Source organism: Kwoniella bestiolae, chromosome 6 (genome assembly GCF_000512585.2).
Source record: "Kwoniella bestiolae CBS 10118 chromosome 6, complete sequence".
In the NCBI taxonomy this organism is placed as follows: Eukaryota; Fungi; Basidiomycota; class Tremellomycetes; order Tremellales; family Cryptococcaceae; genus Kwoniella; species Kwoniella bestiolae.
In genome coordinates this window covers 933165-946838 of record NC_089246.1, presented here as the reverse complement: position 1 = coordinate 946838, position 13674 = coordinate 933165, and the positions used below count along the sequence as shown (strand labels likewise).

At 47.4% G+C, this 13674-nt stretch overlaps 4 protein-coding genes across 4 annotated transcripts; all 4 read right to left on the bottom strand.

Annotated features, from left to right (window-relative positions):
- Window positions 1–58: 58 nt before the first annotated feature.
- On the bottom strand, window positions 59–3890 carry I302_107545 (uncharacterized protein; the record flags this gene model as incomplete). The annotated part of the gene is made up of 22 exons (XM_065870478.1): window positions 59–196; window positions 283–390; window positions 445–507; window positions 578–695; window positions 752–861; window positions 926–988; window positions 1047–1108; window positions 1165–1210; window positions 1288–1572; window positions 1685–1880; window positions 1944–2120; window positions 2177–2249; window positions 2325–2403; window positions 2451–2457; window positions 2527–2616; window positions 2678–2750; window positions 2826–3011; window positions 3075–3100; window positions 3162–3187; window positions 3250–3398; window positions 3483–3576; window positions 3708–3890. 22 exons carry the CDS (start codon window positions 3888–3890, stop codon window positions 59–61), a joined length of 2352 nt encoding a protein of 783 aa, XP_065726550.1.
- Window positions 3891–4397: 507 nt separating this feature from the next.
- Window positions 4398–6578, bottom strand: I302_107544 (uncharacterized protein; the record flags this gene model as incomplete). The annotated part of the gene is made up of 1 exon (XM_019193324.1): window positions 4398–6578. One exon carries the CDS (start codon window positions 6576–6578, stop codon window positions 4398–4400), a length of 2181 nt encoding a protein of 726 aa, XP_019044801.1.
- A 1313-nt stretch (window positions 6579–7891) lies between these two features.
- I302_107543 (uncharacterized protein) lies at window positions 7892–10326 on the bottom strand (the record flags this gene model as incomplete). The annotated part of the gene is made up of 7 exons (XM_019193325.1): window positions 7892–8027; window positions 8148–9193; window positions 9277–9405; window positions 9568–9700; window positions 9822–9882; window positions 9973–10183; window positions 10261–10326. 7 exons carry the CDS (start codon window positions 10324–10326, stop codon window positions 7892–7894), a joined length of 1782 nt encoding a protein of 593 aa, XP_019044802.1.
- A 1504-nt stretch (window positions 10327–11830) lies between these two features.
- On the bottom strand, window positions 11831–13631 carry I302_107542 (uncharacterized protein; the record flags this gene model as incomplete). Its single annotated transcript, XM_019193326.1, has 2 exons — window positions 11831–13146; window positions 13271–13631. 2 exons carry the CDS (start codon window positions 13629–13631, stop codon window positions 11831–11833), a joined length of 1677 nt encoding a protein of 558 aa, XP_019044803.1.
- Between the last annotated feature and the right edge of the window lie 43 nt (window positions 13632–13674).

Below are 13674 nucleotides of genomic sequence, written 5' to 3'. Positions count from 1 at the left end.
ATCGAGGCTTCTGACTATCTAAAGGTGATTAGGAGCGAAGAGCCAAGAAAAGAACGAATCAAAAGGATGATCCTATCTCCACCGTCATCTTCAAAGGCAACTCTCTCGAACTATTCCCAACCCTAAATATGAAGTTCCCATGAGGAACCTTCCAAAGTTGTTTCTTCACGTCCCATACTGATATATCCTTTTTGCGCTACGATCCAAAATCGGCAATCAGCTTGGTGTCGACCAAATCGCATATTCTATTGGTCTGAAGAGGGGGAACGATAAACAACTCACAATGGGGAATTCGACAGTGCCCATCTGACCAACTTCGAGATACTCTTTCGCATACCCTCTCAGATGTTTTGGCGGCTGTTCGACTTCGCTCTTCGGAAAGGTCATATACTGTTCTCACAATCATTATCAGCTGTCCTTTCAGAGAAAAGGAATTGGACTCACAAGTTGGGCTACCTCTGCTCCAGGGACTTTACCTGTATTTGTGATATTCACTTTGGCGACATACTGATTCGTCATGACATCAGCAATCAACGTGCCATAATTGATGTGAGGAGAAAATAGGCAGTTGTCGTACTAAGGTATCATACAATCCTCTCTGGCCCTCATACCTCTCATTGGTCTTTTGCACCGTATCCCTATCCTTTTCATACCTCTCTTCCACCTCAAACCCGGAGAACTCAAAGTTTGTATAACTATCAATATCGATCAATCAGCTTTCGCGAGTTGGAACATGAAGAAGCTGACTTACCTCAATCCATATCCGAATTCATACCTCGGTGTGATATCATGCTTATCAAACCATTTATAATCTATTGCCAAACCTTCTGAAAACTCGGCGATAGGGTAAGAACCCTTGCCCTGCACAAAAGAGCAAAAATCAGCGACGAGTTCGCTAGGCAGTTGCAGATAGGAGATGACTTACCATCTCTCTGACTAGATTATCTCTTGGCCAATCTTTAGGTGATTTGCCCATCGTGAATGGTAACTATTCCTCTCGTTAGCTTCCCTGCTGAACCAGACAGGGACAGCAACACATAGCTCACCTTGGCAGAAGGATTGACATCGCCCCACAAGATATCTACCAATGCATTCCCGGTTTCTTGACCTGCGAGAAGTATCAGCTTTTCCTCTGATGACCTGGGAGGACGTTTATTAGCTGACCTGGATATCCCGCAAATAGTACTGCCCCAATTTTAGGCAGATCGATCTAACGTCCCATAAAAGGCATCAGCCTCTGTTCGTTCCCACCGACTATCATGTCTAGCTTATCAGACACGAACTCACCCAGTCTTCAACGATGATCTGGCCTCCAGCATGCAGCACCACCACCACCTCACCCGCGCAATTCTTCTCAACATGCTTGATCAGCTCCTCGCCCCTTTTATCCAATCGCAGGTGTTCCCTATCCCACCCTTCGACCAGGAAGAGCGAGACAAAAACTAAGCAAATCTCAGATTGGTATGCCACCCATCCAATCGATCCGAAATGGGCTGGATCATCTTGCAGGACATGATCTACTCGGATACCTTGTTGGCGTGCTTTGAGGGATATAGCTTCGATCGGTGCGGCCTATGAAGCTGTTTTAGCCTGTGTCATGGGAACGGTGACTACTTCAAAAGGGATAAGACTCCGGAGAGAAGCCAAGAAACCCGGCTGGAATTCGTGGGCACATTTGACTCACGATATAATCTGCATATGCTGCACCGGATCCACCTCCTATAGTGACCGTACCATTCCAATACCTTCTCCTCGAACCTACCAAGCAGAACAAGTCTGGTCCACAACCGCTCAGCGTGGAGGGATAGTCTGCATCCGTTCCAAAGACACCTATCCTCCTAACACCCTTGATTGGGAGAACGCCGGAGTTCTTGAGTAGTCTAGGTGAACTGGGTCAGCACTTAGTACCTCTGTTGACAATGCAGGTTGAACGTATGACATACACTGTAGATTCAGCTGCGACCTTCCTTGCGTACATCGCATTATCACCCCTAACATCGACATGTTCATTTTTAAATACATGTCCGTTGACTTCCTTCGAATCGGATAGATCATATTTCTGATAATTCACTTTGGGATAATCAGAATCCTGCTTCGATGCGTACCAGGGTGTGAGGATCCTTAGGTAGATAGACCAGTCAGCAGTAGGCAAGTCAATTCGTGCTCGTCGACGGACCTATGAACCATATCGTCCAGCCTTGATTCGGGTATCGTTCCTTTCTTCACCGCTTTGAGCAGTCTCTGACCATCTACGTTCGAAAGTCAAAGCAAGCTTCAGAGATTGATCTGCTATACAGGCATGATATAGCTGTAGATACACTCACAATAGTATTCACCTGGCAATTCCATGTCCATTCCTCCCAAAGCTGAACCTACCGTAGAATGGGTCGCCCCGAAATCACTCTATCCAAATGATCAGATTCTGCTCGTACACTTCCGGTAAGACCTACCAGTACGCTGAATATCAAGACACCTTCAGCGTGAGAGATATGAGAATCCACAATAGTTGAACGGGAGTACACTCACAATCCCTTGAAACCCAGTTCATCCTTCAATATCCTATTGAGCGCATCATCATTCTCACACGCAGCGGTCCCATTGATTTTGTTATACGAGCTAAGTCAGACATCTAAGTCAGTTGACATAAGTCGCCGCTACCAGGTACTCGAAAACTCACCACATCACAGCGCCAGTCCCTGCTCTAACAGTCTCAGCGAAACTAGGTAGATAAAGCTCTTTCATCGTTTTATCTGGACCAGTGGCTGTCGTGTCAGCTATGCCACTTCTTTCTGCGGACGAGATAAGCTAAAGTGAAAACGACTGACCATCGACCTCACTAGATACATCCCTACACCCTGTCCTTCCTCCCTCATCGTCCAGCGGTCCATCGCATACTGGGTCCTGTTCGTACAGGATGTAATGCTTTGCGCACGTTATCAGACCAGATGATTGCATGCCGCGCACGGTGAGAAAGGAAAGGGTAGAAGAGAGATACGGGTCTGGGGTGAATGCTTCGAACGACATTCTGATCAGCCATGGAAAACTGAGAGGGTGTAGAGCCGGTAGAGACATACCTTCCCAGTTCCTACCTGCATAAGGTCTGACGAACCATTATCAGCTTCATGCTACTTCATTCGCATCAAGTAGAAAATGAACCGTACGATCTGCCTAGAGGTCCTCCTGTGACCTGCACCCATGATCAGTTTTCATCAAAGGCTAGCGCACTTGAACGGGAAGAGGTAAGCTCACAGGTCCAAGCTCCACATTGATCCCCTTCCCTCTAAACTCATATCCTATTCTTCTTGCTCGCTCTTCTATCAAGTCTCTATCAAACGAAGCAGCGGCTGTAAATGCTGATGGCCATTGAGTGACGAAGTCCGTGTATCTTGGTCCTGAAGCTGTATCATGAATGCAGAGAGATATCAGGAACAGACCACCAAAGTATTTCAGGCGTGGGACGTAGTCGAGCAGACGACACTCACGCCCATCATTAAAGCATAATCCAGGTATACCCAATCTCGGTACCCCACCAGAATTAGCTTGGCATGGTCCAGTGATAGCTGTAGTGAGATTGACCTGCAAAATACAGAGCCGCTCAGCTTATCAATCTGAAAGGATCCTCTCGCCAATGATTGAGGAGAGCACGAGCTGGCCATAGATAGTGCAGAGAAGGAGGAGAAGTAAAAAGGGTCAAAGCAAATGCTCACCTTCTCTTCCATCGTCATCTCCTTGACCACCCCTCTAGCTCTCTCATAAGCTTCGTACCATACTCCTCCATCAGTCAATGGTCCATGATAGTCCTCGTGTGGAGTGATCTGTGAAGACGGGATTAGGGACGTAGGTAAGAAAGGAGAAAGGAGGAGAAATGAATTTTGAATTATCGACCACATGATTATGATTCGCTTGGTCGGTCATTCGAACAGAGTCATCGGAGTGGACAGAGAAATTCGGATGAATATCAATCGCAGCAGCTCTTTTTTGTAGCCATGCTCATATTCAATGAAGTCAACTAGAGGAATGTTAGTCTGATGTGGTATTATCTTATCGTGTTTGCTGTAATCTGATGGTCATTTCGTCATCACCACAGACGGATCATCCGGCTATCTCCGTGTCTCGTTGTTACCGGTCAACCGAGCTTGGATCATCTCGAGTAATTAACAAGATGCCACTCAGCTCTGCTATCTTGGGCATGGAGATCATTCTGCGTTGAATACTTCACTTCCCCATTGTACAGTATACATGTAGATATTATCATCAAGATCAAAATATAAGGTATCACATCGAGTGTCCCTTGTCCTATTCCGCATTCCAAGGTATATAAAAAGGAAAAGCTAAACCGAAAGAAAGAAAGAATTGTTCACATCAAATGTCCAGACTACCATGTTCCGAATCCAAAATTATAAGGCCAAACCAACTTCCACATTCTCCTCTTCTTGCTGTTCAATCCCACTTCTTCCAAACTCCCCTCCTCCAAATTCCAAACCCAGACCCAATCCCAATCTCAAAACATTCTCTCCATCCCTCTCAACCATAATTTCCTCTTTCATCTCCCTCCCCGCAACCTTCCCCTGCATCACAGGCGTCAGACTGATTATACTCGCCGTACAGAGATCCTCGTCGCTCGCCTCGGACGCTAGACTTATGGAATCTCTATACGAATGCGACTTGTGGTGATAAGCCGAGGGTGTGATCTGCTGTTGGTTCAGACTGATGGTCGACGAGGACGATCCGGACGAAGCCAAGGACGAAGAAGAAGACGAAGATCCAGTGAATATTCCAGAGCAGGGCGAGTTCGGGTGTACCTTGGCTGTTCCGTAGAATGCTACTCGATGGTTGATTATAGGTGCTGAGTGAATCATCGATTCTCTCTTCGACAGCGATCGTCTGTTCTTCGATTTCACACTGGTCAAATCTAGTGGTGGAGGGGGAGCGCGTCGTCGAGGAGAAGGTGCCAGGGGAGCAGTAGAGGAAGTAATAAATGATTGACTATCGTTCATACCCATACCCAATCCCAATCCCAGTCCATGGTTCGCATTGACGTTGACGTGATAGACGCTATTCACTGATTGATCTTTGGTGGGCGTATTGATAGCTGTCGAAGCCATACTTGAGTCTGATAGTGATGCCAACATTGATCCTAGGGCCTCTTCGACATCTGGGAATGAGACCAGTGAAGACATCGATGAGGAAGTTTGGATCGAACAGTCCGATTCAGATCCGGATCCGGACAAAGACGAGCGGATGGACCCATGGTCGTTGTCGTTATCGTGCTCTCCATCGTGAGAGTGGGAGGATAAAGACGGTAAAGAGGGGTACGACATGAATGGCGGAGAGGGAGGTAATGGCTCAGAAGGAGCATCGTGTTCTTCCCCAAAGTACTCCTCTTCTCCATCTTCTTCCTGGATTGATCCCACTTGTTGTTCTTCTTGGTAATCGAACCTCTCGAGATCCTCTGCGGTGATATACTCCCTAATCTCTTCAAGGGGAGTATCATCGGTATTAGGCAGTTCCGCAAGAGGTGAGAAAGGTGAGAAATCAAGTTCCACATCTATCGACGGAGCGTCCGAGATCTCTTGCTCCACCTCTTCGAGAATAACATTATTCTCCAAAGAGATCTCTTCAAGCTTGACAGCTTCCTCCAGCCCTGTTGAGGTGGAGGAGGAAGAAGCAGAAGGATAATGTTGTTCCCAAATCGCCGAGAACTCTTCACCCTGATTCTGCGGTGTGGCAGGTATGATATTCAACATGGGCACGTCCGGTCCGGGGGGTAAAGTGAACACACTAGATCTGCTATCGCTTGCTAACAGGCTTTCCTCCACGTGTATGGAGGGGGCGAAATCGTTCATCCTCGGTAGGTTCTCAGGTAAATTGCGAGTAAGGGAGGAACGACGTCTCTCGTTGGTCGGTCTGTAAGGCGATGGAGGGGGCGGAGCACGCGATTGGAATGACGAGACGTAGGCTGTGGGAGGGGTCGTAACGTGTGAGGAGGGCATGGGGGGAGTCTCTAATGGTCCAGCCTCACTGAGGGGACTACTATGGGCTGGTGAGGGAGATCGATTGAATGTAGGTGATGGGGTGGGTTCAGTCCTGCTTCTGATCCTGGCTCCGAAGGAGGAAGTACCAGGCGAAGTGGGTCTGGAGGATCGTCGAGAAGAGACCATCTTGGGTTGGGATGATAGGGGAGAGGAGTCGTAGGAGGCCATTCGCTGGTGTGGCTGAACGGTGGGTGAACTGTAGGAATCATAGGATGAGACGATAACTCGAGGAGCAGGAGGTTGAGTATGACTTCTAACGCGTTCTGTCGACATCTCTCCGTTTTGATTTTGGTTTGGATTTGGGCTTGAGCCGTAAGTTGCTGGACTGGTATTTGCGCGTACAGGGAAAGTGGGTTTGACAGGTGAAGACGCTTTCCCAGAGCTGTTACTGGTACTGGTTCCACCAGCAAATCGGATGCTCGATATCCCTTGTCCTTCGGTATTCATCCGTAAGATCGGTTTGGGAGGTTCAGAAGGTTGTGATTGGAATGCCGACACTGGTCTCTCCGAGGAGGAAGAAGAGGACTTCTTTCGCCAGAACATGTCGATAAGGGTTGTAAGTTATGAGTTGGAGGGGTAGAGGTGATAGCTATTGTGTAGTGGACGCGCTGGGCGATGATTGTTGGTTGATAAGCGACGTGAATAACGGTATGTCGTTGATAGTTAAAAGAGCGTGTTGGTGTTGGTGTAGTAGTGCGTCGAGCACGAAGTGATTGTTGGTGTTGGTGAAAAGAATGTGGGCTATCGTGATATTATCATTTGATGATGACTCAATCAATGAGTACGAGTACGAGTATAGGAAGTAATGACAAGCCCAGTTGTATTGAACTGATCGATATAAACAAAAAACGAAGGATGAGAAAGGGAATATGTACTCTATGATAGCTCGATTATAGATAATATCAAAAATGACTAAACCAACTTGATCCTGCCTCACCTTGTTTTTCCCAGACCAAACGACCAAACACCAAACACAACACCAAGAAAAATCAACCAATCTCACCTCGTGACTTTAGGGGTGTTCCTCTTTCCTACGTCCTACGTAAAATATAAACAAAGTGACGCACGTAGGGTCCCCTTATTCGCAAAGAAGCGATCACCGTAGTCAAGGTTCAAGGTTCAGCTTGGGTTAGCGTGGAACCAGTATTCTGGTCCACATAAGCAAACGCGTAGAAATACCAAGCCAAGCCGAAAATCACAGTGACGGTGATGGTGATGGTGAAAAACACAAAGCAAGTCGCGTCCCAAGCCTCAAATCTCAGGGTGCGATCAGGATGATTCCGGCACGTCCGGATGTTTGTTGTCCCTGGAGGGACGGACTCAATTTGTCTGTGGGGAAGTTTGCTCAATCGAGACCTCGTTGGATGCATGCTATAAAAACGATATCAACGAGCTAAGGACGCAGCAGTACTCTTACATGAAACGTCAGGACAGCTTAACTCCAAGAGACGTCATACACTTCACTTGGGGGTAGATATCTGCGTCTTCTATGTACCTTTTGTTACGCGCTCTGTTTGATTGCGACATGGTCAGACAATATGAAACGGCCCATTTATCGGACAGAGATACCCAAGTGTCCGATGACTCAGCTTGAGTCAGTGATCATAAATTTGGCGTCATGCATTGATGTGCTCATGTGACTTGACAGATGTCCTATCAATATGTAAGATGATTCTAGCTATTATAAAAGCTCATTCAAAACTTCCGCTTTATCAGCTGCCGGAGACATCCCTCTTCCTTTTAGGCCGTGGCCATACAACACAAAGAAAAATCCCTCTCCTTCAATTCAACGTGACGCAACTCCATCCCACATCCGTGAGACACCCTCTGCCCTTCAGAGACAGAAGAACCAACACTCATATCCCATAATGATCCTTAGTCGCACTTTCACCTCTCATCCCATTCCCACCAACACCCGTACTATCCTTCTTCTTCCTGGGTTTCTGCCTTCCCTCTCTCTTCGCCACCTGTCTAGCCAATCTTAGACCGCACCTGTAAGGAAGCAACCCAGTCAGCTTTGCTGTTCCCCCGACAACTTCACATCCCCTGGAGATGCCGACAAAACCAGCATAGTGATAGGGGTGACAGATGCTGATGTAAAAGCAGACTCACGCGTTACATAAATCCTTGATCCCACTTTCATTCCTCCTCCATTCCGGGCTCTCCCTGATCCCACACATAACACAACAATCCACGTTCCCCGGCGGTCTCACCAGCGGACGAGAGCTGGCCGACCCATTGCTCCCGCCATTACTCATCGAATGACCGTGGTGTCCATTCGCCATATGCGGCGGACTAGGTCCAGAAGAGAGGTGTCCAGAGCTCATAGATGCAGAGAGCGGTATCCCACCGTGAGGGAGATGATCATGTGGGTAATGCTGTTGAGGAGGGGGATAATGGTTCGCAGAAGGTGACGGAGTGAGATAACCCATATCTCTTCCTCCGGGGTGTATCTGATACCCCGTTGAGGGTCCTGATTCCCATTCTCCACCATCCTGTCTCGGAAGTGCATAGGGGTCTGAGTGAGCCCACGTCGAAGTGGTCTGTATGGATGGTTGGGTAGTATAAGGATGAGGCTGAGGCTGAGGGTCCGAAGGCGGAAGGGGCTGGACAGGTAGACCGGTCGAGCCGGACGTGACGGGCGGTATAGATGACAAGTTCGTATTCCAGTCATTACCCAGGCTAGGCTCGTACGATGAAGAAGACGAAGAAGGGGTATGACCGTTCCGAGCAGCCGGTAACTCGTACATGCTTGTCGTCTGGAAACATGCGAATATCAAATTACCATAGGGTATGAAAACACTTGTAACGTGTCGATAGACCCCCTCGGTCGTTATGGAATGTTGAGCACCATAACGTGTCGTACAATTCGTTCGCAGTTCTCCAGGTCCAGCGTTGAGTTGTGATGGATCCATATCCACACCTTTCATCAGTTCACAGTACTCTGCTGCATTGTATTTCCCATCTGCTGTTATCTTCACTCCGACGGGTCTGGGAGGTGGCCATGAGAAGATCAGTCGAGGGGGAGCAGAGAGGGATATGGATGGGTCGGGTGAGGGAGCAGAGTAATGTAGTTGGAAGACACGTGATGGGGGATAGCTGGAGGAAGGCGTGGAAGATATCCTGTCGGATATGTTTCGATGAAGTGCTTCGATTTGCTGCACAGGCGAGGTGAGGTCATCAGCGAGTGAGCAGATTAGTGCGGTACAACGGGATCATATTAGGCAGATATGACACTCACATCTTCTGGCATCACCCTGGTCCCGCACCAATTCGACCATTCCTCATGTGACAAGCGAGGATCATTATTGCCTATTGGATCTTTGTCTTTGATGGCATGGAAGAAAGCGAGGAGAAATCCATCGGCGACCTATATCAGAGTAGTGGGCCTATCAGCTCTGAGAGTCCGGATCCCTTCATCTCCTCTACTTCCAGCCGGCTCCGTTTCCACCTTCTCTTCCATGCTTCGTTTTCAGGTGACCCGCTTGACTTTCTTGAGCCGTCTTGGCGTGAGACACCACATCATACTCACCCAATTCAACACCAAATCCAATATCAAATATTCATCGTCCTCTGCAAATTTATCTGCATCCGCTGGAAAGTCGTTCTCCTCTGGTGGACATCCCAGTATCGTACGTATACGGGATAGACGGGCGAACCGTACTCTAAGCGTGTGACGGCGTAGTAAAGGGAAGATGAAATCAATGTGACGGGAGTAAGATAAGTAGATGTTCACTTCATCAGCTATCATCAGTAGTGCGAGAGTGATGAGATTTTGAAACTCACCTAGTCACGCTCCCCTGTAGGTCATCCGCACTTATCGCACTTGTCAGATCCCTTCTAGCCTCTGCGAGAGAATTAGGTTAGCCACGTAGGCGAGATGACACAAGGTCGCTTTTATGAGCTTGGGTGAGTTGCAGATGTAGACTAAACTCACGTTCCCTCTCCGCAGGATGTATGAACTCAATAACACTCCTCCCCATCATACTCAGTTTCTGCTTTGAGAGATGCAGACTCAACATCGGATCAGGATGTGCGAATCTAAGTTCCAATTTTGATCCTGCCGAGGGTGTCCCATCTGGATTAGGGGGAAGAGGTGTATAATGAGGTGTGAGTAGTGCCCAATAACATCTTACTCCTCCTACTCGCTATCAGGATGAATGACGCATCAGCGGTTGATGTGATACATATGCGAGATATATGAGAAGGGTGGTGGATTACTCACTGGTATCTTCGTACCGAACGCAGAAGAAGTGGGAGACGAAGAGGATGCAGCGGATGATATTGACATTGTCGTGCGATCACCTCGTCATGCAGTCCATGTATATATGTTTGTATCTGACTTTGAGCCAATGATGATGATGATGATGATGATGATGATGATGATGATGATGATGATGATGATGATGATGATGATGATGATGATGATGATGGATCTATTTTATTCGATCACTGATAAGATGGGGAGATATATGAATTGTATTTAGTCTGATTTTTTGGATTGGATTGATATTTTCTCGATCACACCTGTTGATGATGATCGTTGATTGATGTGGTGATGGGTTGTACGTACGTACAGGTACGTATACGTATACGCAGTCGACGTGTATATGTTGTTGATTCGATATATGAACAACCAAGTTGCACTTCTCATTCGAGTATGGCAATGCAACAGATAACCAAAGATCATACGCAAGCATACATGCATAGAGGCGGTCGTCCATCAACGTCCTCTGACCAACATAGCTGCTAGTAGTCCTCCAGTATTTTCGGATTACAGGCTTCAAAGCAGAGGATGGATGTGCAGAGGATGAATATCCTTGTTCCTTGGGTCCCCTAGGAAATAACCATGCATGAAATTCTCACGTTTTAAGGGATGCCTCGGTTGAATAATGGTCTTTTTGGTAAGGTAATCCCTTAACACTGCATAGCCGCACCGTGAAAAGCGCCTCATCCTACAGTACCATCGATCGCAATCGGAAAGTTTACCATCAGCCATACACCACGCCTTACGTGGTTTGCATCCTTGTATCTGGTTAAATTGGACGTAGATGGTCTTTCAGTTATCTTAGACTCGATCTCTCAATATCCAACAGGACTAATATGCTATCTATCTACACTGCATAGGATATATGTATTCAAAAAGATCTCACAGCAGATCTCATGGACTTACTCACCATTCTTTCAATACCTTCATACTTGAGTTCTCGCTTAAACCAGCCTTAGCCCGACCGAGCGGTTATTCCCCTTCAAACGATTTACCGGTCAATTTACATGTACTGCATAGCTTTGATGGAAGCGAAGTACGAGTAGTATGGGAAAAAACAAAGTTATCGGTCCGAAGTGTCTGTCTCCCAGGGCATGAGACCAAGGAAAGCTTGGAGACACGTCAGAGAGATCCGTCATGTCGGCCGTTCTCCTTTGCTTTTGCTTTTGTCTAGCAAGCAGCAATCCGAAGCGTTGTCAATGATTGGTCAGACCATCTTCCCGGCGGAGTTGACCCGGATTTCCCGGTCTGTGCGTGAGGATGATTGTGTCATGAGTATGACCCACTGAAGAATGAAGACCTTCGATCATGTAACAAGGCGGCCGTGGATGTAGACCTCCGATATTCATCGTTCTCTTGGCAATCCAGATGATGGATGATACTGTCACTGTCACTTGATAGATGCATTAAGATTATAGAAATCATCCTCATACGCAGCATGAACAAAAATACTAAACAAGCGTACAAGGCCCAAAATAGGTAAATCATACAATGTGGATATAGAACGCCCGTGGCCTCTTCATTCACATCATTCCTCTTTTACACTCATACCGACGCTCGACGAATTTTTCTTTCCCAGGAACCTCGAGAATCCCCTCTTATGTTTACTGGACGAGACCTTCTGACCTATCTCTGCTCTCTCAAATTCCAACTTCCTAAAAGCGTTTTCCACGGAGCTCATGAAATATTCAGTCTGACTAGCAGTCAACGTGGGAGTGATGGGCTGATCGTCGGACGAAGATAATAGCGAAGATGCTGACGAGAGATTTATGCTGTCTTCCAATAACATTGATGACGGTCCGTCGTGTTGAGAGCATTTCGAGGGAGAAGATGAATGTGTTCGAGGGGGGATAGTGATATTGAGATTCAGATTGAGGTTATTCAGTCTCGGGGTGGGCGTATCGTCATCGAAGGAGGGGATTGATGAGGGTGATACCTCGATGACTGATCTTGTAGCTAAATGGTTCTGGTACAGTTGCCTGTGTCTGTTGAATATTGAGCTTCCCATTCCTTCTCCCATACCTGGTAATTGACGAGGTACGAGGATCTGATCGATGGACGAGTTCCTTCTTCTCTGCTTCACATTGTCTATAATCTCACTATCAGGCGATGAGGATGATCTGCAAGAGGACGAGGATGGTGTAGAAGCAGTGATGGACGAACAAGACGAAGTGGAATAATAATCGATTATATCCGACTCGGCTATACTGGGTACAGCCTTCCTCTTGATCTTCCTTTCCCTCTGTGTATCTTTGATCTGTCCACATGAGGGAGAAGGCCTCATGGGTCTCTTCGCTTCGTTCTCAAGTACCACGGCAGCTTGTCGGAGGTTTCGTAGTTCAGCCAAATTCGAGGGAGAGGAGAATGAGTTGAGAGATTGGGAGGTAGCCAGTATTCGTGAGTTGGATATTGGCGTAGATATATTAGGTATATGATGGATTGAGGGAGGCTGGATCAAGATGGGTTTTGAGATCGATCGAGGTAAACCACTTTTGGACTTTGTGCTTGCAGACGATTTCTTGGTTGAGATGGAAGATAGGGAGGACGAAGAGGGGATATTGAGTGGTTCAAAGGCGAAATCAGGTAATGGTTCGAGCGATAACGCCCGGATGGGGGTGATGGGCGTATCTGTGTCCCACTCTGCCACGCCGCTCACACCCAGTCCCTTCGCTGAGGAAAATACACTCCATCCCCTCTGGGGAACGTGGACGTTATCATCGGAGTTGGTGGAAGATGGGGTGACTGGACTGGGAGTTAGGGGTTCATCATCCGATGAAGAAGGGGATGGGGCGGGTGATCGGTTAAGTCGTCGACTTCGTTGGAGGGAGGCACCGAATATTCGCACTTTAATGCAGAGGATTAGCATGGTGATTTGTATTATCAAATTAGAGAATGGTAAAGAAAATTGAGGAAATGCGAATGGCAAGGAGTATGGGATTGAAAAAGGGTAGGTGGAAGAATCACTCACTCGAAATTACAGGATCCTCTTCAACGACTCTAAGAGGTCTCGCCCAATTGACAGCGGATTTCTCAAACTGCACCGACCTTCTCGCACTCGAACTATCCCTTCGCACTCCCAGACCTAATGCAGATTGAGGTGACGAAAGTACCTGAACTTGAGGCGACTCGTCGGTTGGTGTTCTCAAAGGTGATCTACCTCGTTCTGGAGTCGATAGCAATAGGTTGGGAGTGGACAATGACGAGGTGGGAGAGGTCGTTAAGCTCAATGTGAATATGGGTGTCTGTGTTTGTGATGGACTGGAAGCAGCAAAGTAGTCTAACTGGGAGAAAGAAGAGTTGAGAAGAACAGGGGAAGTAGGTTGCGACATCTTGCCTCCTCTTTATTTTCTTGTGTGAAAGGTGATGGCTCGA